This window comes from Anopheles moucheti, chromosome 2, assembly GCF_943734755.1.
Source record: "Anopheles moucheti chromosome 2, idAnoMoucSN_F20_07, whole genome shotgun sequence".
NCBI lineage: Eukaryota > Metazoa > Arthropoda > Insecta > Diptera > Culicidae > Anopheles > Anopheles moucheti.
Window position 1 is genome coordinate 4,191,583 of NC_069140.1, and position 26,328 is coordinate 4,217,910.

The 26,328-nt window shown below is 46.4% G+C and overlaps 3 protein-coding genes across 4 annotated transcripts; 2 read left to right on the forward strand and 1 right to left on the reverse strand.

The window, feature by feature from the left end:
- Positions 1-677: 677 nt before the first annotated feature.
- On the reverse strand, positions 678-2,276 carry LOC128297358 (vacuolar protein sorting-associated protein 37A). Its single transcript, XM_053032986.1, has 3 exons — positions 2,051-2,276; positions 1,774-1,966; positions 678-1,690 (listed from the first exon to the last, which is right to left on the reverse strand). Exons 1-3 carry the CDS (start codon positions 2,092-2,094, stop codon positions 974-976), a joined length of 954 nt encoding a protein of 317 aa, XP_052888946.1. The 5' UTR covers positions 2,095-2,276; the 3' UTR covers positions 678-973.
- Positions 2,277-9,583: 7,307 nt separating this feature from the next.
- Positions 9,584-14,639, forward strand: LOC128297826 (integrator complex subunit 3 homolog). Of its 2 annotated transcripts, XM_053033527.1 has the most exons (2): positions 9,584-11,325; positions 11,707-14,639. In XM_053033527.1, exons 1-2 carry the CDS (start codon positions 9,840-9,842, stop codon positions 13,392-13,394), a joined length of 3,174 nt encoding a protein of 1,057 aa, XP_052889487.1. In that variant the 5' UTR covers positions 9,584-9,839; the 3' UTR covers positions 13,395-14,639. The 2 variants fall into 2 exon arrangements, with proteins under 2 accessions (XP_052889487.1, XP_052889486.1); XM_053033526.1 differs by having other exon boundaries at positions 9,584-14,639.
- A 224-nt stretch (positions 14,640-14,863) lies between these two features.
- Positions 14,864-16,567, forward strand: LOC128297445 (FAM172 family protein homolog CG10038). Its single transcript, XM_053033082.1, has 5 exons — positions 14,864-15,024; positions 15,143-15,299; positions 15,361-16,025; positions 16,100-16,184; positions 16,397-16,567. Exons 1-5 carry the CDS (start codon positions 14,968-14,970, stop codon positions 16,525-16,527), a joined length of 1,095 nt encoding a protein of 364 aa, XP_052889042.1. The 5' UTR covers positions 14,864-14,967; the 3' UTR covers positions 16,528-16,567.
- Positions 16,568-26,328: the final 9,761 nt, after the last annotated feature.

Here is a 26,328-nt window from a genome sequence, read left to right on the forward strand (position 1 = left end):
GGCCCTACCGAGCAGCATTCGTACTGTGAGAGAGAGAGATGCAAGCATGTGCGAGAAGAGAACTGTTCCTGCTGGATGTGGACGCTTTTTTTTTGGTTGATGGGAAACAGCTTAACGGTGGGCAAGTTGGCCCTTCGGGAGGGACGTACAGTTTGTCCACTGTGTGTGAGCTTCATCCCGGTGCAACGCGCCGGGGTTGAATGAGTTAATTTTAGTTTAAACTTGAGGATGTCCATTAAGCATTTCGGGGTTTGGGTATATAATTTTACAACTACAAAATAAATATGATTATGCTTTACATTCCACAAACTTTATCTACTTCATTAAAGTAACAGCTGTCAAAGGACAGGTAACCCTGTTTCGTTATCATAAACCTTACTGCCGTAAACCCAGGTTGAATACATCCCTGAAGGCGTCATTGAACTGATTAGGCTCTCATTCCGGCAATCGGAACAGAATGGGGCGGGGGGGAGGTTCATTCGGAGCGCACCTCTGCGCTCTCGTGCTGTCCTGTCGATCAACTTTGTTAACAATGCTAAACATGCCTTACGCATTGTGGTTGTACGTCCCTCACATCGTAATCCTTTAAGGACAACCATGTTAAACAACACTGTTGCGTGCGCGCCCAGTGGGAGGCCGCGTCGGTTGGATTTGTTTCCTACACGGTACGGTGCCGTTTTGTCGTACAAAGAAAGAGCGTGATTTTCTCTAATTCGCCAATAAAGCGGAGCCGGAAAATTCACACACGGCCACGACGCGCGAGAATGAAGAGCGAGTGGAGACCTTCGTTTCGCGAGACTGCGCAAAAGCTCGGAATTTTGCTTGCCAGTTCAACAATAGCCGCATATCATTGTCACCGAAACGTTCCAATGCGGGAAAGAATGTTTATTTCTTATAATTAATACATCCTTTACGTTGGAATATCACAAGAAAATGCATGTTTTAATTTCTCTCTTAGTCTGCAGTAGTACCCTTAAAAGGCAGCACGCTCCAGTGCGGTCAGTTGCTGGACCAATCGTTCCTCTTTGGCTTTACGCATCGTGTACAGTTTGCGGGATTCGATAAAGTTTTGCAGAAATGTGCCAACGTCACTTTGGCCAGCGAGAAACCGTTGTGCCTCGTCGTCGCTTTTACCGTCCGCCGTCGATACGGCAATCTGCAACAGTTCCTTGATGTGCTGGGGGGAAAAATCTTCCGCCTTGCGCTGATACCGTTGGTTCATGCTTTCCCACTGCTGACCCAGTTCCTTAAACTCGAGTGCTAGCGATTCCACCTTCGATTTGCGCTCCTCGACTGCTTCCTTGCGGGCAAGATTTTCCACGGCAAGCGACTCTATTCCCGCCAGCAGTTGATCCATTTCGTCATTTTGATGCTGCACAAAGGGGAGCTTTGTGATGAACTCTTCCAGACAATCATCATCCGCGTTCAACCGACTCAGTTCATCGGTGGTAAGATTTCGCAAACCGAATTGATCCGACTCGTGTGATGGTGACAGAAGGGCGTTGCGGTTATCGGGACCGAATTCTTGGACGTTTCCGTTTCGACATGCCTGATGCGCTGCTGGTGGCGCATGATGTTGGGAGTGGTGCTGCGGCGTGGACGTTGGTTCATTCACGAACTTTGGAGGATGTTTTTCAAATTCCCTGCCTACTGCTTGCACTATCCTTCCGAGATCGGAATGAATGGTGTACTGGAATGGACAGGGGACAGGGGAAATCAATCGATTAATGTCGACTGTCAGCGTGAGGAAACGAGCGTTCCTGATTGCCTTACGTTCAGTATTCCGGGCGCATTATCTATTTCTCCCGTCGTTCCATTCACCCACGGATGGCGAAGAATCGGACTGACTATAAGCTTTGGCTTTTCATTCGGGAAACCATTCCCAAGCAAAATATTGATGGCAATTTCTCGTCCTCCACAGTTAAAGTTGACCAAATATTCTTCATTTTCTTTCACCTCTTGTACACTAGCGTGTGCGTACGAAGGGAGAAAACACGCAAAACTCGTTAATGAATTGCAATAAACTGGTGGAGTTAGGATTTATGCTCACTTGTGGTTGAATATCTTGAGCGTATCGATCTGGCGTTTACGCATCGTTGCGAATGTGACTATCCTGGGATGTGTTGTCGATGATCCAGCACCAAAAACCCAATACGGCCTACGGGGAGAAGGTCATTGATAATCGGTAATTTGATTACAAACCACGGCCGAAGCGAGGAGCAGAAAATCGCGATGATCAAGTTTTGATTTGTTTTGGTTACGTTTGTGCCGTCATTGTGTTTTTCTTATTTACGCGAAACGTCTAATTTCGGGACAGCGATGAGTTCGAAATCCGTTTCCAGCAGAATTTCGAACGAATCATGCAGGGTTGGCGCGTGGGATGGATTTTGTGGGGACGGAAAAGTGCTTTGAATAATGCTGAACTTAGCAAATCGTGCGATAATTTTGTTCAGGAAACTCGGAGAATGCTTGATTGAATTTTACACACGTTTTTCCTTCATGAAACTCCATTCTTCAATGACCAAAAGATCGATGATGCAGTTCTTGGACAATAACAATCGGTAGTTCATGCGAATGGTATAAAAAATTACGGGAAATTAACAAAAATCAAACCGAACTAAGAAATTGCACAAAGATTGAATGCAATTGTGGAGAAAAATACAAACCGTGCACTCGAAGTTCGAAAATATTCGAACACAGACTGAGTGGACCCACCCAAGCTAAAAACGGCACATAAAAAGACGTCTTTTCGCGGTCTTTTCGTCCCCGAAAAGACCGCGGAAAGACGTCCTAATAACACCTCATCGGACCAACTGTCATGGCGGCACAAAACATCAACCGCTGTACAAAAAGTTGTGCCGCAGCAACAATTATTTTTTGTGCCGCTTTTTCTGAGCTGTTTTTGCGACGCTTTTTTCCTTCGGTCATCTTTCCCCAGTTAAACCCTACAACAGTCCTAATATGCAAGCTGCTAGCTACTTATAGAATTGAACTTGTGTATGGCTGAATATGCAAATGTTTCTAGCGCTTTATTGAATTGTCCTATGCGTGTTGTTTGGAGGACGACTGTAGAGCAAGAAAAGCAACAATGGTGTAGTGAAGCGGAAAACGTATTGCTGTTGTATTTCTTCATCAACAAATCGCGTTTGATCGCAAAATTGATGGTGTACAACCCGGTAAGCGTTTTGATGTACAGGCAGTCCCCGAGATACGCGGTTCCTCTTATACGCGGATTCGGAGATACGCGGTTTTTGAAAATTAGACAGATGACAGATTTGACAGATGACAGATAGTTTATAGCGCAACATTTAAGCAAAATGGTGAAAAATAGGTCGAAAATACCTTCGATGTCACATAAAACATTTGTTTTTAACTTATTTTAATGTAATGTTTCTAAAAATCGCCTGATTCGCTGCATAAATTAAAGGCAGAGAAGGAAGTCGACTCGGTGACTTTGAGGTATAAACGAAATCGCACCAGGATTCGACTTACGCGGAAATTCGAGTTACGCGGGTTTTCCCGGGTTATAGCGGTCCGCTATAATAGCGTATCTCGGGGACTGCCTGTATTTATCACCTTTGACCTCGGCCACGTGTTTTCTTTATATGGTTTATATGGTTTGAGATAAACACAGTGCGATATTTGTGAATCGTTTCAGATACGGTAAACGCTTCCGATGCCATTTTACCATCTGACTTTCTCCTTCGAACCTTTCTGGAAAACCTTTCTCCTTCGAAAAACTGCATCGAATCGGCAATAGGTTAGAAACATATCCATGATGTGTTATCAACTAACCGAGGATTAGAAAATGTTTAATGTTTTTTAATGTTAACCGAAGTAACAAAGATGCGTCCTCGTTCCTGTATTACACAAATAGTCATTTCGTCAAGAATAAGACCAACAGGGACAAATGGAATAATATTATAAAAGAATGTTTGCAATCCTGCAGACCCGGTGGAAGAGATACAGCATCATGACCACCTGCCTGTGTAATAGAGGGCAGTGCACTCCTTTCTTTCAAATAAAAGCTTGCCTCGTGCAATCGCAGTGCTCAAACACGCCACCTGCAAAACGTACATGTATTGTTCATTCATTCTATTTCATTTCATTTCTATTGTCTATAACTTATGCGTTGTTTTGGCTGTTATGCCATATGAATATATTACACAAATAGTCATTTCGTCAAGAATAAGACCAACAGGGACAAATGGAATAATATTATAAAAGAATGTTTGCAATCCTGCAGACCCGGTGGAAGAGATACAGCATCATGACCACCTGCCCGTGTAATAGAGGGCAGTGCACTCCTTTCTTTCAAATAAAAGCTTGCCTCGTGCAATCGCAGTGCTAAAACACGCCACCTGCAAAACGTACATGTATTGTTCATTCATTCTATTTCATTTCATTTCTATTGTCTATAACTTATGCGTTGTTTTGGCTGTTATGCCATATGAATATATTACACAAATAGTCATTTCGTCAAGAATAAGACCAACAGGGACAAATGGAATAATATTATAAAAGAATGTTTGCAATCCTGCAGACCCGGTGGAAGAGATACAGCATCATGACTACCTGCCCGTGTAATAGGGCACTGCACTCCTTTCTTTCAAATTAAAGCTTGCCTCGTGCAATCGCAGTGTTAAAACACGCCACCTGCAAAACGTACATGTATTGTTCATTCATTCTATTTCATTTCATTTCTATTTTAAGCCAACCACTGTGTGCATTCCTATTGCTTATGTTAGTAACTTGTGCGTTGTTTTGGCTATCATGCCATATGAATGATTATGATTATGATTATATATCATTTCGTCAAGAATAAGACCAATAGGGACAAATGGAATGATATTATAAAAGAATGTTTGCAATCCTGCAGACCCGGTGGAAGAGATACAGCATCATGACCACTTGCCTGTGTAATAGGGCAGTGCACTCCTTTCTTTCAAATAAAAGCTTGTCTCGTGCAACCGCAGTGGAAGAGATACAGCATCATGACCACCTGCCCGTGTAATAGAGGGCAGTGCACTCCTTTCTTTCAAATAAAAGCTTGCCTCGTGCAACCGCAGTGGAAGAGATACAGCATCATGACCACTTGCCTGTGTAATAGGGCAGTGCACTCCTTTCTTTCAAATAAAAGCTTGTCTCGTGCAACCACAGTGCTAAAACACGCCACCTGCAAAACGTACATGTATTGTTCATTCACGGCCTTTAGTGCCACAAAAACTACACAAACAATACCATCAGCTACACAAATTCAACATGTAAAAACAGATTCGGATTCCGAGGGTTGATGGCGTTTAGAGAAACTATTCCGACAAAAAAGCATTGCGATGTGATGCTGGAACTATCGCTGGGTGTGTCTACACAGGAATAAGGCAACACAGTTGTAGTTCGGGATCCTTTCCTCGTTCTTGTTCATACCTATATATTCATATAGCATAATAGCCAAAACAACGCACAAATTACCAACATAAGCTATATCAATGCACACATGTGTTGGCTTAAATAGAAATGAAATAAAATAGAAATGAAATGAAATAGAATGAATGAACAATACATGTACGTTTTGCAGGTGGCGTGTTTTAGCACTGCGATTGTACGAGGCAAGCTTTTATTTGAAAGAAAGGAGTGCACTGCCCTCTATTACACAGGCAGGTGGTCATGATGCTGTATCTCTTCCAGCGGGTCTGCAGGATTGCAAACATTGTTTTATAATATCATTCCATTTGTCCCTGTTGGTCTTATTCTTGACGAAATGACTATTTGTGTAATATATTCATATGGCATAACAGCCAAAACAACGCACAAGTTATAGACAATAGAAATGAAATGAAATAGAATGAATGAACAATACATGTACGTTTTGCAGGTGGCGTGTTTTAACACTGCGATTGCACGAGGCAAGCTTTTATTTGAAAGAAAGGAGTGCAGTGCCCTATTACACGGGCAGGTGGTCATGATGCTGTATCTCTTCCACTGCGGTTGCACGAGGCAAGCTTTTATTTGAAAGAAAGGAGTGCACTGCCCTATTACACAGGCAGGTGGTCATGATGCTGTATCTCTTCCACCGGGTCTGCAGGATTGCAAACATTCTTTTATAATATCATTCCATTTGTCCCTATTGGTCTTATTCTTGACGAAATGATATATAATCATAATCATAATCATTCATATGGCATGATAGCCAAAACAACGCACAAGTTACTAACATAAGCAATAGGAATGCACACAGTTGTTGGCTTAAAATAGAAAAGAAATGAAATAGAATGAATGAACAATACATGTACGTTTTGCAGGTGGCGTGTTTTAACACTGCGATTGCACGAGGCAAGCTTTTATTTGAAAGAAAGGAGTGCACTGCCCTCTATTACACGGGCAGGTGGTCATGATGCTGTATCTCTTCCACCGGGTCTGCAGGATTGCAAACATTCTTTTATAATATTATTCCATTTGTCCCTGTTGGTCTTATTCTTGACGAAATGACTATTTGTGTAATATATTCATATGGCATAACAGCCAAAACAACGCATAAGTTATAGACAATAGAAATGAAATGAAATAGAATGAATGAACAATACATGTACGTTTTGCAGGTGGCGTGTTTTAGCACTGCGATTGCACGAGGCAAGCTTTTATTTGAAAGAAAGGAGTGCACTGCCCTCTATTACACGGGCAGGTGGTCATGATGCTGTATCTCTTCCACCGGGTCTGCAGGATTGCAAACATTCTTTTATAATATCATTCCATTTGTCCCTGTTGGTCTTATTCTTGACGAAATGACTATTTGTGTAATATATTCATATGGCATAACAGCCAAAACAACGCATAAGTTATAGACAATAGAAATGAAATGAAATAGAATGAATGAACAATACATGTACGTTTTGCAGGTGGCGTGTTTTAGCACTGCGATTGCACGAGGCAAGCTTTTATTTGAAAGAAAGGAGTGCACTGCCCTCTATTACACGGGCAGGTGGTCATGATGCTGTATCTCTTCCACTGCGGTTGCACGAGGCAAGCTTTTATTTGAAAGAAAGGAGTGCACTGCCCTCTATAACACAGGCAGGTGGTCATGATGCTGTATCTCTTCCACCGGGTCTGCAGGATTGCAAACATTCTTTTATAATATCATTCCATTTGTCCCTGTTGGTCTTATTCTTGACGAAATGACTATTTGTGTAATATATTCATATAGCATAACAGCCAAAACAACGCACAAGTTATAGAAAATAGAAATGAAATGAAATAGAATGAATGAACAATACATGTACGTTTTGCAGGTGGCGTGTTTTAGCACTGCGATTGCACGAGGCAAGCTTTTATTTGAAAGAAAGGAGTGCACTGCCCTCTATTACACGGGCAGGTGGTCATGATGCTGTATCTCTTCCACCGGGTCTGCAGGATTGCAAACATTCTTTTATAATATTATTCCATTTGTCCCTGTTGGTCTTATTCTTGACGAAATGACTATTTGTGTAATATATTCATATAGCATAACAGCCAAAACAACGCACAAGTTATAGAAAATAGAAATGAAATGAAATAGAATGAATGAACAATACATGTACGTTTTGCAGGTGGCGTGTTTTAGCACTGCGATTGCACGAGGCAAGCTTTTATTTGAAAGAAAGGAGTGCACTGCCCTCTATTACACGGGCAGGTGGTCATGATGCTGTATCTCTTCCACCGGGTCTGCAGGATTGCAAACATTCTTTTATAATATTATTCCATTTGTCCCTGTTGGTCTTATTCTTGACGAAATGACTATTTGTGTAATATATTCATATGGCATAACAGCCAAAACAACGCATAAGTTATAGACAATAGAAATGAAATGAAATAGAATGAATGAACAATACATGTACGTTTTGCAGGTGGCGTGTTTTAGCACTGCGATTGCACGAGGCAAGCTTTTATTTGAAAGAAAGGAGTGCACTGCCCTCTATTACACAGGCAGGTGGTCATGATGCTGTATCTCTTCCAGCGGGTCTGCAGGATTGCAAACATTCTTTTATAATATCATTCCATTTGTCCCTATTGGTCTTATTCTTGACGAAATGACTATTTGTGTAATACAGGAACGAGGACGCATCTTTGTTACTTCGGTTAACATTAAAAAACATTAAACATTTTCTAATCCTCGGTTAGTTGATAACACATCATGGATATGTTTCTAACCTATTGCCGATTCGATGCAGTTTTTCGAAGGAGAAAGGTTTTCCAGAAAGGTTCGAAGGAGAAAGTCAGATGGTAAAATGGCATCGGAAGCGTTTACCGTATCTGAAACGATTCACAAATATCGCACTGTGTTTATCTCAAACCATATAAACCATATAAAGAAAACACGTGGCCGAGGTCAAAGGTGATAAATACAGGCAGTCCCCGAGATACGCTATTATAGCGGACCGCTATAACCCGGGAAAACCCGCGTAACTCGAATTTCCGCGTAAGTCGAATCCTGGTGCGATTTCGTTTATACCTCAAAGTCACCGAGTCGACTTCCTTCTCTGCCTTTAATTTATGCAGCGAATCAGGCGATTTTTAGAAACATTACATTAAAATAAGTTAAAAACAAATGTTTTATGTGACATCGAAGGTATTTTCGACCTATTTTTCACCATTTTGCTTAAATGTTGCGCTATAAACTATCTGTCATCTGTCAAATCTGTCATCTGTCTAATTTTCAAAAACCGCGTATCTCCGAATCCGCGTATAAGAGGAACCGCGTATCTCGGGGACTGCCTGTACATCAAAACGCTTACCGAGTTGTACACCATCAATTTTGCGCATTTTACGCGATTTGATGATGAAGAAATACAACAGCAGTACGTTTTCCACTTCACTACACCATTGTTGCTTTTCTTGCTCTACAGTCGTCTTCCAAACAACACAGACGCATAGGACAATTCAATAAAGCGCTAGAAACATTTGCATATTCAGCCATACACAAGTTCAATTCTATAAATAGCTATAGCTAGCCTGCATATGAGGACTGTTGTAGGGTTTAACTGGGGAATGATGACCGAAGGAAAAAAGCGTCGCAAAAACAGCTCAGAAAAAGCGGCACAAAAAATAATTGTTGCTGCGGCACAACTTTTTGTACAGCGGTTGATGTTTTGTGCCGCCATGACAGTTGGTCCGATGAGGCGTTATTAAGACGTCTTTCCGCGGTCTTTTCGGGGACGAAAAGACTGCGGAAAGATGTCTTTTCATGTGCCGTTTTGGAGCTTGGGCAGTTGTAGGCTTAAAATAGAAAATTGTTGGAAAATCGTCTGATTGTGCATGAAACTTGTAGGATAAATTATGCAATATACTGTAAGTACAATATAACGTTGACTTTTCACTTAATATGTCGTACAAACGATTTTGAAACAAATGAACTCGCTAACTAGTAGTATAAACACAAAGAATCGGTCTTTTCGCGGGTTCTTTGCAGCCTGGGAAGTTCGAACAGTTGCGTTTAGCGTGGCGGGTCCGTTTCTTGATAGGTTTGGTCTCGTTTTGACAGCTCTAGTTGCACGGCAAAAAACGGGTTGCTGGTGCTGCTGCTGCTGCTTTGGTAAACGGGAACGAACAACGATTGGCCAACACGAATACGGGCGAGCGAAATCGTTGCCCTTCTAGCGCCAGCTCACCTGGCATTTGCATGCACTGTGCTGTGAAACGAGTGCCGTGTGCGTGACATTCTCGCTCTTGGTCGCGCGCCACACAGCACGGCAAGTCTGTGAATGTACACAACGCCAGAAGAAGGGTGGCTTCAGCTCCGCTAGCGACGATTAACCCGGACGCGTAGCGGTAAGCGGACGCGGACACAGTGACGCGCGGATCGCACACAAATGGACTCGTGCGGGAAGGTGGCCTTCGAGGGCAAGCTGTTCGTGCAGACAATCGACGCGCGCGATGAGAACGAGGAAAAGTATATGCGGGCGTACCGCTCGTTCGAGGAAACGACGGCGGGTCTCAGCGATAAGGACTTTCACGACCTGCTGTCCTCGCTGGTCAGCAAGGAGAAGCAGCACGAGGAAATCTCGCTCGCCCTCGTCTATATCATACTGACCGACCCGAACGGTGCACCAAAGATGTACCGCGATCTGACGCTGCTGACCCGGGACGGGCTCGGGTTCGTGACGGCCAATCTGGCAATGCTGGTTGCGGAGAAATACCATAAGCTGACGGACGTTGGGCGTAAGCAGTTGCTTTGGTTGCTGCGCGAGCTGATAAAAAACCAGGTGCTGAACGTGGACAATCTGGCGTGGAACATTCTGCGCCAGGCAAGCGGTGGCGACATTAGCCCGAAGAACATTGCATTGATCGAGGGTTTGCTGGACATTTTCACGGAGCACCGGGCGTGGCTAGAAAAGGATCAGTTTCTGATCGGTACGGTGGCGTACACGTTCGTTCGGCTCATCGAGGACCACTGTGGGCCACAGTTTGTGCATCTACGCAACAGGGAAGTGAAGTTTGTAATCTCTTTGATACGGGACCGCTTCATGGACATCATTCCGCTCGGGCGGGAATTCGTGCGGTTGCTGCAAAACGTGGGCCGGCTACCGGAGTTCGATCAGCTGTGGAAGGACATGCTGTACAACCCGAAATCGCTTTGCCCCTCGTTCAACGGTGTGTGGCAGTTGTTGCAGACACGCACAAGCCGGCGATTTCTGCGGGGCCGCATCACCCCGGACATCGAGCGCAAGATACACTTTCTCACGAGCAACGTCAAGTTCGGCAATCAAAAGCGCTACCAGGATTGGTTTCAGGAGCGGTACTTCAACACGCCCGAATCGCAGAGTTTGCGGTGCGATCTGATACGGTTCATTATCAGTGCGATTCATCCGACGAACGATATGCTCTGTTCGGACATTATTCCACGCTGGGCCATCATCGGGTGGCTGTTGACGTCGTGCACGAATGCGGTTACGCTGGCTAATGCGAAGCTGGCCCTGTTTTACGATTGGCTGTTCTTCGACCCGGCCAAAGACAACATCATGAACGTGGAACCGGGTATACTGGTGATGTACCATTCGATCAAGAACCATCCGCTCGTTAGCTGCACACTGTTGGATTTCCTCTGTCGTATCATGAAAAACTTTTACCCGAAGTGGGAGGATCGCATTCGGACCGGTATTTACAACTCCCTGCGTAAGATCCTCGAGATGAAGGTGATCCCGAATCTGGTGCCGTTGTTTGAATCGCCCAAGCTGGACCGTGATCTGAAGGCAATGTTGCGGGAAAACTTCCGTGAGTTTTGTGTACCGCCGAACAGTATGTACGGTATGCATCCACCCCAGCCCGGTATGGAGACGCAGATGATGATGCACTATCCCGGTGAACCGGTGGAACATCCACCACCCCATCTAATGCATCCACCCGTGCATACGGTTCACCCTAGCCAGACCGATATGACACAGGTAAATCGAATGGATCCCTCACGGAAAGCACACGACAGTGGAGGAGGTGGCGGCGGCGGCGGTGGTGGTGGAGGCGGAGGAGTAGGAGTAGGGGCCGGTTGGCTCGCCTTAAGAGGACCTATGGCAACTGGTACCGGAACGATGCCTATTACACAGGGAGTGTTGCGAGGTGGTCCTCCCAGTGGACCCGGACCGATGGTCGGTCCAGGTGGACCCGGAAGTGTTCCGAGCGGAATACATGTTGGTGGTGGTGGGCCGGGTGGTGCAGCCAGCGGTGGTGGTGGAACTTTTGCCAAACCTTCAGAAACGCCTCGATCAGCGGATAGTGTAGGCACAGCGGACGATCCCAAATTTAGTGACGATGAAGATGACGCATCGAAAGCCACTGCAACGACGGCTACGAAAACGGAGGACGTGTCGGATGATGATGATCTGCCGCTGGCAAAGGTACGACTGCTGGAGAAGCCGGCCATCGCGAAGGTAGCCCTGCCGGACACATTGAACGGCCATCTGGAAGAGTTTCTGCGTGAGAAAAGCGTCAAGTCGTTCGAGCCGCTGTTACAAAGTCTGGGCAGCTGCGGGAAGGCGGCACTCAACCTCGAGCAGGAAAACTACCTCACGGAGAGTGTGATATCGGTGATCAAGCAGACACTGCCGGACAAGAGCTACTTCCCCACGTCGAAGACGGACGAGAATTTGTCCGAAAGCATCAACTACCCACTGTTTGCGGCCTACCGGATACTGTACCAGCAGGAGGAATCGTGTAAAAAGCGCATCATGGCGCTGCTGGTCGCTATCGTGACGCGCATCAATGTGGCCGGTTACATGCTGCTGTTCTTCCTGAAGGTGCACGGGAAGCTGCAGAGCCGGCGGAAAGAGAACGCCGGCAGCACCGCATTCAAGTCGTCCGTGTACGGTGTGCTGTGTGATGCGCTCGAATCGGACGATTCCGTGGACGACTACATCGAGAAGGATCTCAATCTGCTCGAGAAGCACAACACGCAGATGTTCCTGTGGATCCTGCCGGACATGTACCGGGAGTTCAAGCAGACCATGCTCAACAACACGACCGTGCTGCGGCTGCTGGTGGGCTGCATCGATGCGAGCAATCTGGGCGACATCATCTACAGCATCACACAGGGCAAGCTGATCCTGTTCGACGAGGAAGGCATCGTGGAAATTCTGCGCAAGAGCCTCGAGTACGAAACGTTCGAGCAGGTGTGCATCTGGCAGCTGGTACAGGCCCACGACATCCCACTCGAAACGTTCCAGGAGATAATCCCCGAGCTGGAGTCCGGTGCACATGCGGAGGCGCTGACCGCCATTCTGCTGCTGCTCCGCGCCGAGAAACCGACCACCGAGCTTGTCCGGTTGCTGCTAAGCCGCGAGACGGAAACGAAACACCGGGGCGACCCGTTCGTAACCTCGGTCCTCCGCTACTGGTGCCAGGAGTTTGAGGAAAAGCTGTCCGAGCTGATAGCGGCCCTGCTCACCTCGAAGTATCCCTCCAACTCGCCGAACAAACGCAAGCGGCCCTCGAAGAGCGCGCAACAAAATACGGCCCCCACCTCGGAGCAGTTACTGAACCATCTGGAACATTTTAGGCGCAGCTGCAGGCACGGGAACGGTACCGGCACCGGACTGTTTGTACAGAACGACATGCAGCGTGCCCTGCAGCAAGCATTCGCTCACAGTTCCGAAAGTCAACGGAAGCAGTTTAGCGATCTGTTTGCACTGGCAGCCGAAGACGAAACCTCCACCACGGTTGGCCGGCGGGGTACGAGCAGTCGCGGTCGAAAAGCACCCTCGAACAAGAAGGAGACGGCGGCGGAGAAGGCGGCAGCTGCGGCCGCCGCAGCACATGCCAACAACAGCAAGAAGGCGGCGGAAGCGTCCGGCCACTTCAGTGACGACTCGAGCGACGAAGACTGGTCCAAGCAGAAAGCCTCGAAGCGAAGGAAAACGCTAAGCGATTCCGATTGACACCGTTCGGCGGTGGAACAACTGGTTCGGCGCGCGACGATGGCGTCCCTCCCGTTGGTGGTGCGCCTGGCGATGGGAGGTAATTGTGTACAGTTTGCCGCGGCTCTATTGCCCAATGCCATCCAATGGACACATCCGCGTTGGTGGTGGTGGCACAGCGATCAGTACTTTTGTTTTTAGAAGCAGGGAACGTTAACCGATCCGCGATCAGTTTAGGGGAAGATGGGGAGGGAGGGAGTAGGTCACACGCTCGTACGCACCCACCTGGTCCAACCCGGTCTGTCTTTCCTTCTTTTTCCCTTCCAGATGTAGGGCATCTTTGCAAGATAATGGTGGACACTCTCTGCTCGCCTAAACCAACAGGGTATAAGGTCGGTTTTTTAAAGCTGGTTCGGTTGGTTGTAACCGGACGCGGGAATTTTCGAAGTCATTTTGTTTGTACTTCGTGAGTTTTCTTTTAATCTTGTTTAGCCGAACCGCTCGTTTGCTATGCTAAACGAACGGTTGTACTGGAATTGTGAACCTGAGATGCAATGTTGTACAATATCTTTTATAAATAGTTATCAGTATCGATTAGAATCGTTCCACGACCTCTCGCTGGTCGTAATGGGTACGAAGATACGGGAGGGTTTTCTTCGTGATATTCAATATGTATTTGTATATGGCCTCTGTATGTGTTTTTTAAATTATGCATAGTTTGTTTTTTTAACATGTTTTGCGCCAATGCGTGTTTGAACACGGTGGGGCACGACTTCAACTCAACAATTATGGTCAAAATCAGAACCCGGAGAAGAAGGTTGATCGACATCACACTGCGATACACTGGGTTGGGAAGACTTGGAGACGACTGGTGCTGGTGGTGGTTGTGGTGACGGGGAAGAGAGCGTCGAGTAAGCGAAGGACTCATTTTAATGGATCATCCATGTCGTTGGGAAAAAGGATGGTAGAAATTCTTCCCCGTGTGGTGTAATTGTCACATAATCAAAATCCGGGCTCCTCGCGTAGGTCTTTGCCAGACGAAGCTAATGACGGTGGGTGGCCCTCACGAGCACGATCCTTTATTCGGCAGGATAAAAGAGTAAACCGGATGTGCATCCCCAACCATCTACTCCGGAATGTCTGGGTGGGAGCAGTAGGAAAAGGGAAAAGCACGGCTACAAAAGAATATACACACTTAGAAATTGCGTAAAATATGTAATAGTATTTCTAAAAAAATGTTTATAGATTAAATAAAGCGAACATTGATGTAAAACGTGCGCCCCGTGGGTGTTGCATTACAAAATCACTGGAATGAAAAAGGTGCAGTTGCAACCAGGGAACTGCATTTAACGGTTTTTGTGAGATGAAGCGTTTTTGAATTGAAAACGCTTCAAACTGAACGAAAACGTCAAAACGCTTGCGTTCTTTTTTCAACGAAACAAACTCAGTGTTGTCAGCCAAACTGAACGACAGCCACAATTCAAAACAAATGCCCGCGACGGAAAAAAGGCGGAACCGGACGACGACGACGAGTTCGAGGACATAAACAAAGTGCAAACTTGGCGTACGATTTTCGGGGGTGGTTATTCAATCAATGTATCCTGCGTTTTACATAATCCCGCTCGCCCTCGGTGCTTTTCAGTTGGTTAATGTTAGTGCACAGTGAAGCCCGATTTATCTGCATTTGCTGCACAATCGAAATACTGTCCCGGCACACCGGCACCACCGACGGCGTATAGCTTATGAGGATTCTGCTTCGTCTGTTCCAGCACGCCCAACTAGCACGACAGCGTGGCCATACGAGTGGATACGAGTTACGGTGGCCTCAGGTAGTAGTGACGACGACAGCGCTTATTCGAATGGCTTCCACAGAGGAACGTACCTATCCGACCACCTTGGAAGGATTTGGATACGGATTCAATGAAGGTGAGTTTACATACAACAGGGTAGTTCGTTACACACGCTAAATGTACGCTGTTTATTTTAGATGGAAAATTGCGCCAGCTTGACACGGAAACGGGAAAGCTTACCGACCGTGTCTTTGATTATCAGGTGTACACATCCTTGAAGGAGAACCAGCTGCACTATGAAGCGTTGGGCGATGTAATCACGCAGTACGTTTATCAGCGACTGGAAGAGAAGGAAGACATGAAGAAGCTTTACGTTCCAGATAATGTGCCACCCGAAGAGGCCACGTTCATCTTTAGCACCAAGGAAAAGTTGGATAAACCGAAGAAGCTGCTAGTGTTGATACATGGCAGCGGTGTAGTCCGTGCGGGACAATGGGCGCGCAGTTTAATCATCAACGATTGTCTCGATTCCGGTTCGCAGATCCCCTACATCAACAAGGGTCGCGAGCTAGGCTATGAGGTGTTGCTGCTGAACACGAACGATAACTATCGCACGGTGAAAGGGGCGAAGCAGTCGATCCGTGGTAGTCGTAATCCAACCGAACATGCCGTAACCGTGCTGAAGAAATACATTCTCACGAGCGAACCCCAATCGGTAGCAATAGTGGCCCACAGTTATGGTGGGGTGGTAACGGTTGAGCTGGCACAACGCTATCCGGAGTTTTTCCAGGACAAAGTATTCGCCGTAGGTTTTACCGATAGTGTCCATGCTGCTTCGCTCGTGCCAGAGGTGCTGAAGAAGGTAGGACGATTCTCCTGAAAAACAAAAAAACAATATTAGAGAGCAGTACCTTAATGTGTTTCATTTTGTTTCAGATTGGTCGCAATTGGGTGACGGCAAAGGATCCACTCGATACCCCGCTGACAATCACAAAGCAAGATATTCCTCGACACTCCGCAGGTAAGACGAACGAAGAAACTGTGGATGCGTTCGGTGTGTCAAGTGTGGTTGTTTGAGTGTTATCAAGAGGTGTCGACCCAGGGGGCGCCTGCTGCGATATGGATGATACTTGACAAACTGCTACATACTGCACCAGGCTAACTAGATTACGTTGATTAGCTGCAATTGAACTGCGATGGTCTAATTGGCGTTCTTCTTCATCTTTCACACAGGCCACATCAAACATGAAATGACATCGTACAGTTGCATGAGTGCACTTTTCGAGTTTCTCGAGAGTCGTTACGCGGCGTTTCGGGGCGCATCTGAACCACTGGCGAAGAAGGTGAAGGGCGACGAACTGTGAGTGTCCTGCATGGTTGATTATGATAAAAATAAAGCCAATTTTAAAATGGTACGGAAGGTTGCGGAATTATGAAAGATAGTTTGATATCACCAATAGTTAACCTGTTTCGAAAGACATCTGCGGCGGTGTGCGAAGCGTACATCGAGCAGAAACGCTACAGTAGAGAATTAGAGCTACAGTAGCTAGCAAGGACAAGTTTGAATTGGTGCATATGTTTACATTCATCTTGAAAACCAATATCTTGGAAGGCAGATCAATAGCTACGGAAACTCCCAGTTTTCCAGTACCTCCATTCGCCTCGTGGTGTTCGTGCACGCTTCTTGACGTCTTACAAGAACAAGCAAAGGAACTCAAACACTAGAGACTTGAACGACAACTAAATAGAAGCTAAGTCTATTTTACATTTCACTTTTGTGCATAAATCCCGTGCCGATTGTAACAGTAGATTACAATTCGCTCTTTGTTCGATGCTCTCCCATCGGCTCCCCAGCTGCTGCTGCTAGGGACAATTTCGCTACTGCCGCTTTCCGGCGATGATTTTGTTTTTATTATGTTCACCACACAAATAGCAAACACCAAAAAACCAGTAAGACCAGAAGGAACCAAGTCTCGGAGTATAATTTTAGTGAAAACGACTCAATCTTCTTAAGGAAATTTGCAAGCAGTCAGCTCTATTGTGTTCAGTTCCACTCGATGGAGTAGCAGAAAATCCCTTATCCCCCACCATTGCGCTGTGGGGTGATGATCATTGTACGGAAACGCTGACTACGAGAGAGAAAAAGGCGCGAGGGATGTAAGGATGGGTAAGAATTGCTACCACCAATGGATAAAGTATCTCATTTTGTGTGTATTTTCCCCATTGCAGGTTGTGTGCGTCGGTCTCGTTTCCGCAAGGGCTGAATGGGACACACTGCTTGCGGAGATTTACAACGAACGTTGTGCTATCGGATCATTTTATCTTTAGCCTATCTTAGCCTCCAAGGACAACACGGTGCGATTTGTACGAGTGAAAAGTACAAGTAATCGCGCAGCAATTGTTCAACGCACCCGGACTCCATTTAAGACAGCTAGGAGTGTCTTTGAGCTTCGAGTGCGAAATTCGGTTAGTGAACCGACCGTAACGCCGGGATGCAGATGCTTAATCTTCGTGCTACGAAGTGGCCCATCTTGGTGGTTCGAGCCAGTGCCACAAATTGTCGCGAAAGTTGTTACAGCCTTGGTTTAAAGCAAGACGAGTAGGTCGAATATGCTAATGATGCTGCGGCGTCTTCTAATTGAGCGGTTATCAGCGAGATTGTCCCTTTCGATGTGTAACCTTTTGCTGTCGGTGTGACAGGTGTTGTTAGGGAGTGGATGAAACATTTCGTTTCACATTACACAAGCAGGACATTAAGAGTAACGGGAGGTTTAGTTCAACATGTGTCCAAAGTTAATTTATTTTACAATTTCCGATAAATATTTTGCATGATAAATCGTCATCCCAGCAATGGCAATAAATTCTTTTAATCGTCTCATAATGCGTTCGTCAATTGAGACAGCTCTTAGGGATGGAGAATGTGTCCCGAGGAGGTAAAAAAGGGACGAATGGAAAAGCCTTTTTTAAAATCATCCATCAAGCACAATAATTGCTGCCGCTATTAATGATGGCCGATAGAACAAAAAAAGAGGGTTGCACTATTTCAATACTGTAGCGTTTAAAAATTTGACGATAAAAAATTCCCCTCGTCAACCTACGGGTGGCATACCGCGAAGGATTTATGTTAAATTGCAACACGCAAAGCGCAGAATGCTAAAGGTTGAACAGTAAATTATCTTCTCGCCGCATCAGTGCTGGCATTTGGTTGTGCTACACGGCACAGGATTTATGGGACCGAACGCATTCATCATTCGCCAGGGATTCAATCGAAAAAAAAACTCAACCGATCGTAATTATAAAATTCACACGTTCATTTTCTCCCGCCGCGATTGATAGTTGCCACCGTGTGGAGAATTAATCGAACCAAACGAGTTACGAGTACACACTGGTTAAAAGTGGACGAGGGTACCCACCTACGAACGTTCGAAAACAGGAAAAAAGCCCCAATAACAAAACAAATGCATTTTACCTTTGCAACGCGCAATTTACGCTTCGCTGACAGTCATCGTCAGAGTGTGTGCAACTGCATTTCGTTCGAGTGCTTTTTTCCCCCCGGGTAGTCCGGGTTTTCCGGTGACTGAGCAGCACCGTCACACACCCCACCAGCTGCGTGCGTGACGGTGGTGAGCAGGATGTGTTGTCCACAAAATGAATCGCCACATATCCTGAAACCACCACCACCACCACCGAGGGAAAGGGAAGGATGTGCGTGTATTTTTATTTGGACCCAAATCGTGGGGGGACGAAAAAAACATTTCAACGTCGGTTATTCTGTCATGTTCCGTAATTTACGTTCATGCTCCGCTAACAATTGACGTAAAATCTGTGTTTAAGAGTGTAATTACTGGTCGGGGTTTAGCAGGACGGTGAGAGTCCTGTTTTTCGTTCCAGGACATCAAATTCGGTTGATAATTTTGTTTGATTAACTTTTTCCTCCAAATGATCCTTTCGTGCACTCGTACTTTAGGCGCGCTAGTTCCGGCAGGATATTTTTCTAGGGGGGACTTGTAGCGAAAAGGGAGAGCATCCAAAAAATCATGATCGTTTAAGGTGAGCTGATCGGCAGTTGAAACAATAACGCAGCGGAATCAGTGTGTGGGAATTTTTGACCCCTAACTGTTTCGGAGTGGTCAGATAGATAATTACACTGACTTTGAGGTTTTGAGGTTTGATTGAGGCGCTCCATGTGCAGTTGCACTTTCCCGATGCATGATGAACGTGTGTGAGTGAGTTTTTGTTTCGTTGAATCAAACCTCATGTGAAACAACATGGAAAGGGAACTGATTACCTTGAATCGGAGGAAAACGGCAGTTGACCATTTCCGGTATAGTTGATCAAATCTTAACAGGACAGATGTCCTTGTAGGTTTGATTGCGTGGGAAAAGTACAAAACTTTCATGCGGGGGGCAATAATCTAGAGGTTAGGAGTTAGTTGTATTTTATCTGAATATATTTCTGAATATATTCTTAAAGAAACTATTGATTAAATAAACTACCAACATTTATTTGGTTTAAGAAGCAATATTTGATCAATTTCCACGAAGCTTCAATTCAGATTACCATTTTTGATGGACAAATACTGCCGTAACCTTTGATGCAATCTTGGGCAACGATCTTCTTGAACCAACAAAGAGAAACCTCCGCTACACCGAGGCTAGAAGATGATAGCAGCAGGTTGACTACGTTTCTTCATCGCAATCGGGATCGACATGATTCATTGCCTGTACGGTGCGTACCCATTGCACAGTTCCATAATTCTATGAAATAAATATTTTGTCAGCTTTGTGCCTATTCATTACTGCACACGAACGCAGCACTCGCTCGCCTGGGGATTCGCACCTTTAACCTCACCCGCCCCGTGAGGGGCATGTGCATAAGTAAAAGCTCTTAACACTTGCGCGCAGATCACCTCCGGTGCACCTGAACCCCCCCACCTTCCCCCTCGGGTGGTCTGTTAACAATCCTAAAACAATGGCATCAGGCACCGGCAGTGCAGCGGCAGTGAGAGATAAAATGTAATAGAACGCGGACCACGGCGTAAGAGCCACGGATCCGTTTCGTTCCCTCCGGACAGGCAGAGAAAAGCTTACGGTAAGTTTTAATGATTTTGTGGGCTGATAAATGGGCTTGCCCTTGACATGATCACCGTTTGGCTTCCCGCCAAACGTATGCATGCGCGGAACCACCACCATCACTCGGATCCAAACGGTGCGTGCGAAACCGTTCGCACCTTTGCTTCATCTTCATCTGTGCCACATTGCTCGATCGCTGAAGTTCGCTCGCGCCGAAGCTGATTATAACCTCCCGATTCCCGTGCACCAGCATAGCCACGGCAGCTAGCGAGGCACAGATTGTTGACGAGCATAAATACACGGCTAGAAGTACTCTGCTGGGCAGAAGGCGATTCCCGGGCAGCATCCGTAGCATCAGCGGAACACCTAACCCAAGACACTGGGTTGCATGTGAATGATGATGATCCACGAAAATCATCAACACTCCAGCGCGAGGCCGGAGAATCGAGAAGAGGACGGAGCGCACGTAAAAAGGGCCCAAGCGATAATTCTGCTGGAGCTCACCCTCGGCAAACCTCCCCCTCTCGGAACCCGTGGATCCGTGCTCAGTAATCAACCAATAGTGGAGAAAGATTGATGAGCCCCTTCTCCCTTCACCGGCGTACCGGTGCCCGGCAATGGCGTGGTAACTAATGATCAAAATATAATAAATTTTATTCAATAAATTAACAGATTTTGATGGTTTGGTTCGTTCCAGCCGTGTGGTGCTCCGAGTGAATGTGGTTTGGCCATGGTGTTCGGTTGATCCTGTTGCGCAAAAAAAAGGAAAGCCAAAACGAAGGTGCCAACGAAGGGAGGTCCTCCCTGACAAGTCGCTCGAAGGTGCAAACTAATTTGTGGAAGCTGCTAACTGTGCACTTTTGCGCTGTTTTGTCAGCCGGGCTCGCGGTTCACCTTTTTCCCCGTCGGTTAAGTGGGTTCAATGACGATCGTCTCGGATGCAGCTCGACTGGAGGGAAAATGAGGCTTTTGCTACGCTCAAAGAAACTTTCGGAAAAAAATTCGTGAAGCGGTGATTGATCGTTCTGGAACTGTGGTTTTGAGGTTTGGCAGCCGCAAGAACCGGAGCAAATTAAGGTATGTTTTTCCTTTCGTTCTAGTGTGCACGGAATCGATTTCGTGCCATAAATTGATTGTCTTTCATGAAGATGATAAATTTGTTTTTGCTTCATTTCAGCTGTTTGCCGACTGAAGAGTAGACAAAAAGTGGTCTTTTACGCGGATTAGTCACTAAAATTCGTGTAATTACTGACAAAGCTCATGTCAATTGCAGATGCAGGACATAACTAAGTCACTCTTATACTGTGTCTAATGAGCTAATCAAACAGCAAAGGACTGACATCACTACAAACCCATTTGCGGATAAAATCTTGTCTAGACAACGACTTTAAACATAGGAATATTATGAAGACTCCATTTCTGAAAACATCCTTGGGAAGATATTGAAATCTCTCTAATACTTTACAAGAGGTTCCTCACGTCATTCACCTGATACCGAACAACTTCCGACCTGAGATCAATTAGAATGATCTTCTCTAATATGACGATCTTTTGACTCAAGGCAGGACACAAATTGAAGACCCTTGGGAACTCTACTCCTTCCTATTCTTGTCCTGCCTTTTATATTTGCACTGCAATCATTATTGTGTACTTTCATCCAGATCGCATCTCGCAAATGATTTTATCAATCATCCTTCGGTTGACAGAACATTTGCTTCCTGCAACCCTTAACAACATCCCCGAATGTGGCCCTCTCATTGAACCTGGACACCCCAAATGCGACCGGTAGGGTCGTGCCCGCCGTCCTGCTCATGTCGGTGTGTGATGAAATTATCATTCTCGCACCTTTGGCCAACGGCCATTACCCATCCGTTTGACAACATACCCTACCGCGAGTCATCTCTTAACGATGCGCGCCAGGATTTGAGATGAGGGCCGAAAAACAGGAACTCAGTTCCCGGGAAATGACTCCCCACTCCACAGCGTCCAACGTGGCATCCATCCCTGGTGGCATTTTTGTTGCGTTTTTTCTCTCTCACTCCCTTCCCTCGTGTACGTTCCCCAGGGCTGATAGGTTTCGGGTTGATATTGTTAACGGTTCGCCACGGGTGTGTGAGCGACCCATCCGACTAAGGGAACCCAAAGGACGAACGACAAGCCATGGAGGTGCCGGAGCGTGTACGAATCGTTTTAAAATTCGAGAAAATGATAAATGATACACGGTAATGAATTTATGAAAACACTTCGTTTGCTTTCTCGCCCGTCTCGAAGTGGCCGTCCGTGCGCTCCGCTTGATTGTTGTTGGCCGTGGCGGTGCCCTGTGATTGAGCATCGAGACACACGGAGAGAGAGAGGTCTCTGGGATGTGCGCTGGATGAGTAATGATTGACGTCTTCCAATATCGGTTGCTCAGTTTTCAAAGGAGACGACGCACTGGATGAGGTGTTTCCCCTCCTCCCGGGCTCTACACAACCTCCCTAACTCTCCCCCCCCCCCCCCCCCCCCCCCAGGCGAGCAGATCCCTTTCTCCAACGGTTAGACCGTCGGGGACTGGAGTTCCAGGGAGGTTGTCCCGATCCAACCAATAAACCGAACCCGGCAAGAGCCGGCGATAATGATGGTGAACCTCAGTGATGGGTGCGTTCGTGGTGCAAGGTGTGACCACGCCGAGTCCGAGTCTCGCCGCGAGAAAGGAGATTTATAAACATTTCAATTAGAAATAGAGTCCATTAATTGGATTTACACGCCGATTCGATGTGGGTCTCGTGTGATGCTGCAGAGGTATTGAGACAGGGGCAAACGAAATGGTTATTGATGGCAATCGAAGGCAACAAGTGATGGTGAGCTGTTGTATAATGCCGTTTGCGACATGCTGCGTACACAAGTGCACAATACAAAGGAACAGCATTGGAATGCTACTCCTTCACGGTCGATTGCTCAAGAGACACTGACATGCAGCTCTGTTTGTTTAACACCTTCAGATAAAACCAATTTGTTGTTATCTAATCTAATTTGTAATCGAACGAAGCATTACACCGTTGCATACGTTAATTTATCATTGATGAATGCCCCTTTCATTGTAGCAAATCTGACACAAAAGAACTGAGCGAACCCTCACCGAATCCAGCCATCCAGCGATCGGTACCGGTGATCGTGTGGAATTGATGGTCGAACGGGAAACCCTACACGCGCACGTTCACGGATGCCCGATTTAGATCGATCGTTTATCTTCGTTTTGTGCTCTGGAGCCTTCCGCGGCAGCAGCAGTTCGGTGCGTTGTGGTCAGCCAAACTCCCGCCGGAGCTTGTGGATGCTGCTCCATCTTGTGACCCCACGTGTCGAAGCGCACGAGTTAGTTGCGGTTTGAGGGTTCATGTATACCAATGGCAAGTTCGCCGGGGGTGTGATGCAAGAGACCGCGATCACCCACGAAAAAAGGTTAGCCAACGCTTAGCTTACTACATTAAGAAGGTCCCACTTGATCTTGGTGAGGCGGGGTGAGTAATTAATCTAGTCCGGCGGTTCGGACTAATTGTGCGGTCCGTTATTAGGCGCGTTATTTGTGTGCGCGTGTGAGCGTGATAGTGTGTCCGCTGGAATGTGATGTTCCTGCATGGGATATAGCCCGGCGCAACACCCCAAAAGCATCGAGTGACAAATTGACCATTAAAATAATTACCCTTGGGGGTGCGCTGGTGGGGTCGTCGTTGTGCAACTGTATGCCACAATCCACTATCGCACCATGCACATCGGTGCTCGGTAAATCATAATAATCATTAAACGGCAATCCGGCAAACTAGAATCTCGCACCGGTGTTGTCCTTGTCCCCTTACCATGCCAAGGATGTGTTACTTTTTGCCTGGCGGTTCCGTCGGTGGTCATGTGGTCGCTAAATAGATCGCCGAACCCCGCGAAGCCAAAGAAGCAGACAAGCAGACGAATAAAGTGCATCATTTAGTGATAGAAACACTTGCGCTCCCCGTTCATTCCCACCAATCCAATCCAGCCGGTGGTCATTATGTTAAGTACTTAATAATACCGAGCGCATTAAGGGGCTGTGCACTGTGGGGTTCGGGTCCTTTTCGCCGAGGAGGTGTTGTTGCCGTTTTTTTTGTTTTGCGTTTTTTTGTTGATGATTTGTGGTTGCGAATGAAATCGTGGCTGCGTGTGAGGAGAGTTGCGGGTTTGGGGAGGTGTTGCAATATTTATGATAAGCGAAAGGAATCTGTCCGTCACCTCGGCGGAACAAAGCCGTGGCCGGGTGATGCGAATCGGGGGAACAAAACCAGCCAAAGATTAACGAGGACCTTTTGCTGGCAATTCGTATCCCAACTCCAACTTCGCCTCCCTTTCTAAAGTGTACAAACGGTTTGCACAAAAAAGGGGAGCGAATGGGAATTAAATATCATGTCCCTTTGGTGCTTGTGTACCTGTGCAAACGGGAGGATACACAATCTCCTGCCGCGCTCTGTACGCGCTCGCTTCGTATCTTCAGCTGGTGCGCTTCATTATTTTTATTTAAGTACCCTTCCCGTTAGGCGCTACTGGCAAAAATCGCGCCTTTGTTTTAAGCGCACCACAGGAATACCGTCCATACCTTCGGAAGTGACTGGGGCTTCACCGAGTGGCTTCACTCTCTTGTTGTCCTCGCAAAAGGGACAAGAATGCGGGTGTATTAATGTTTGGTTCACCACAATTTAACGCACCCAGGGGTGTGGTGAGGATGGTGTGCGCTCGCAAGAGAGTAATTACTTAATCAGTAGATGGTCGATGCGGCTTCTGCGATGGAAGTGGAGTTCCTTTTGTAGAGAGGCAAATGTTAGACACCCCCCGGGGGAGGGGTGCAAATTTGCGCTCTCACGGATTACTACACATCGTTCATCCGTTTGACTCGATTTAGCCAACCACTTTGTTATCTACTAGCCTACTGAGAGAGACTAATTTAGCAAACGCCACACACCGTTCAGCTTCATAAACTGAACCGCCGGAGTAGATTTTGCTGAATAAATAACGCTCCCGTAGCCTAATTTATGATCACGCATTTCAAGTGTACCAACAAAAAAACACCCTCCAAAAAACTTGCTCAAAACTTTACCACGCGTGGAGAAGGTACTCTGCCGAAGACACTAAAACGCGCTCGTATCAACACGCGCGACACAGTTGGTTTTGGCATCAATTATTACAAAGTCTGGAAGCACACGGCACGCTTGTAATTAGGATCGGAGCGTTTTTTGGTAATGTGTCCTGTCCCTGTGCTCTTAGCAACCGCCAGGACACAGGTGTTCAGCGCCGTGAGTAGTCACTTAGCCATAAATTAGCATGAAGATGAAAAGAAACAAAAAGCCAATGGAATAATTTTCGGCGAGGCTGCGCACTGTTGAAGAATCAAATTGTTGGGAGCATGTATGTTGTACAAGATGTAAATTTTTATCAAACTTTTTTGCTATAATTTTAAATGCTGTTAACAAATGTTTTCCATGTAGTGGAAAAACTCAATTAAACAGCTCGCGCGATTGATCAATGGCGCACGCATAACGGCGCCAGCCATTTCCGCCTTTCGACACCGACAATGGCGACATTGAGCTGCGTTACTGTTTGTGTTCTCTGGTGTGTTCAACGATGTCAAACATCGATCCATATCACAAACAAGCGACGACAGATGTGTAAAGGGATGTTTCGTGGTTTGGTACACGTGTTATCTCATCCGCCACGTCAACGAAGATGGCAGGATAGTTTGATTGACTCCCCATGCTGGTGCGATTTTTGTGTAACCAGAGGGGGAAGCAATAGCAGAAATCCTATCGATGTGTCCTACGTCCTGCCTAAATGATCACCCACTTGAGTGCAATTTCTCGCATTCCTCTCCTGATGTTTCCGGCTGCGCGACAGAGTCACGACATGATTTTCCCATCGCATTCAGGAAGTTAAGCATTAAGCACTTGAACGTCCTGAAGCTTCCAACGGTATGTGTTCCCGGTCTTACCGACCATGGTCGACAACCCCCGATGACCTTCTTCCGTTCGCTCCAGATGTTGCGCGCGCCTGGTTGCTGCGGGTGCGATAGGCTTCCGAGTTGGGCACGCATATGATACA

Coding starts and splice junctions, on each gene's coding strand:
- LOC128297358 (XM_053032986.1), bottom strand. CDS start 2,094: ATGCGTAAACGCCAGATCGATACGCTCAAGATATTCAACCACAA. Junction 1,967..2,050: donor CTCAAGATATTCAACCACAA/GTGAGCATAAAT, acceptor CGCACACGCTAG/TGTACAAGAGGTGAAAGAAA. Junction 1,691..1,773: donor ATGCGCCCGGAATACTGAAC/GTAAGGCAATCA, acceptor TGTCCATTCCAG/TACACCATTCATTCCGATCT.
- LOC128297826 (XM_053033526.1), top strand. CDS start 9,840: ATGGACTCGTGCGGGAAGGTGGCCTTCGAGGGCAAGCTGTTCGTGCAG.
- LOC128297445 (XM_053033082.1), top strand. CDS start 14,968: ATGTATCCTGCGTTTTACATAATCCCGCTCGCCCTCGGTGCTTTTCAG. Junction 15,025..15,142: donor GTGCTTTTCAGTTGGTTAAT/GTTAGTGCACAG, acceptor CGTCTGTTCCAG/CACGCCCAACTAGCACGACA. Junction 16,185..16,396: donor TATTCCTCGACACTCCGCAG/GTAAGACGAACG, acceptor TCTTTCACACAG/GCCACATCAAACATGAAATG.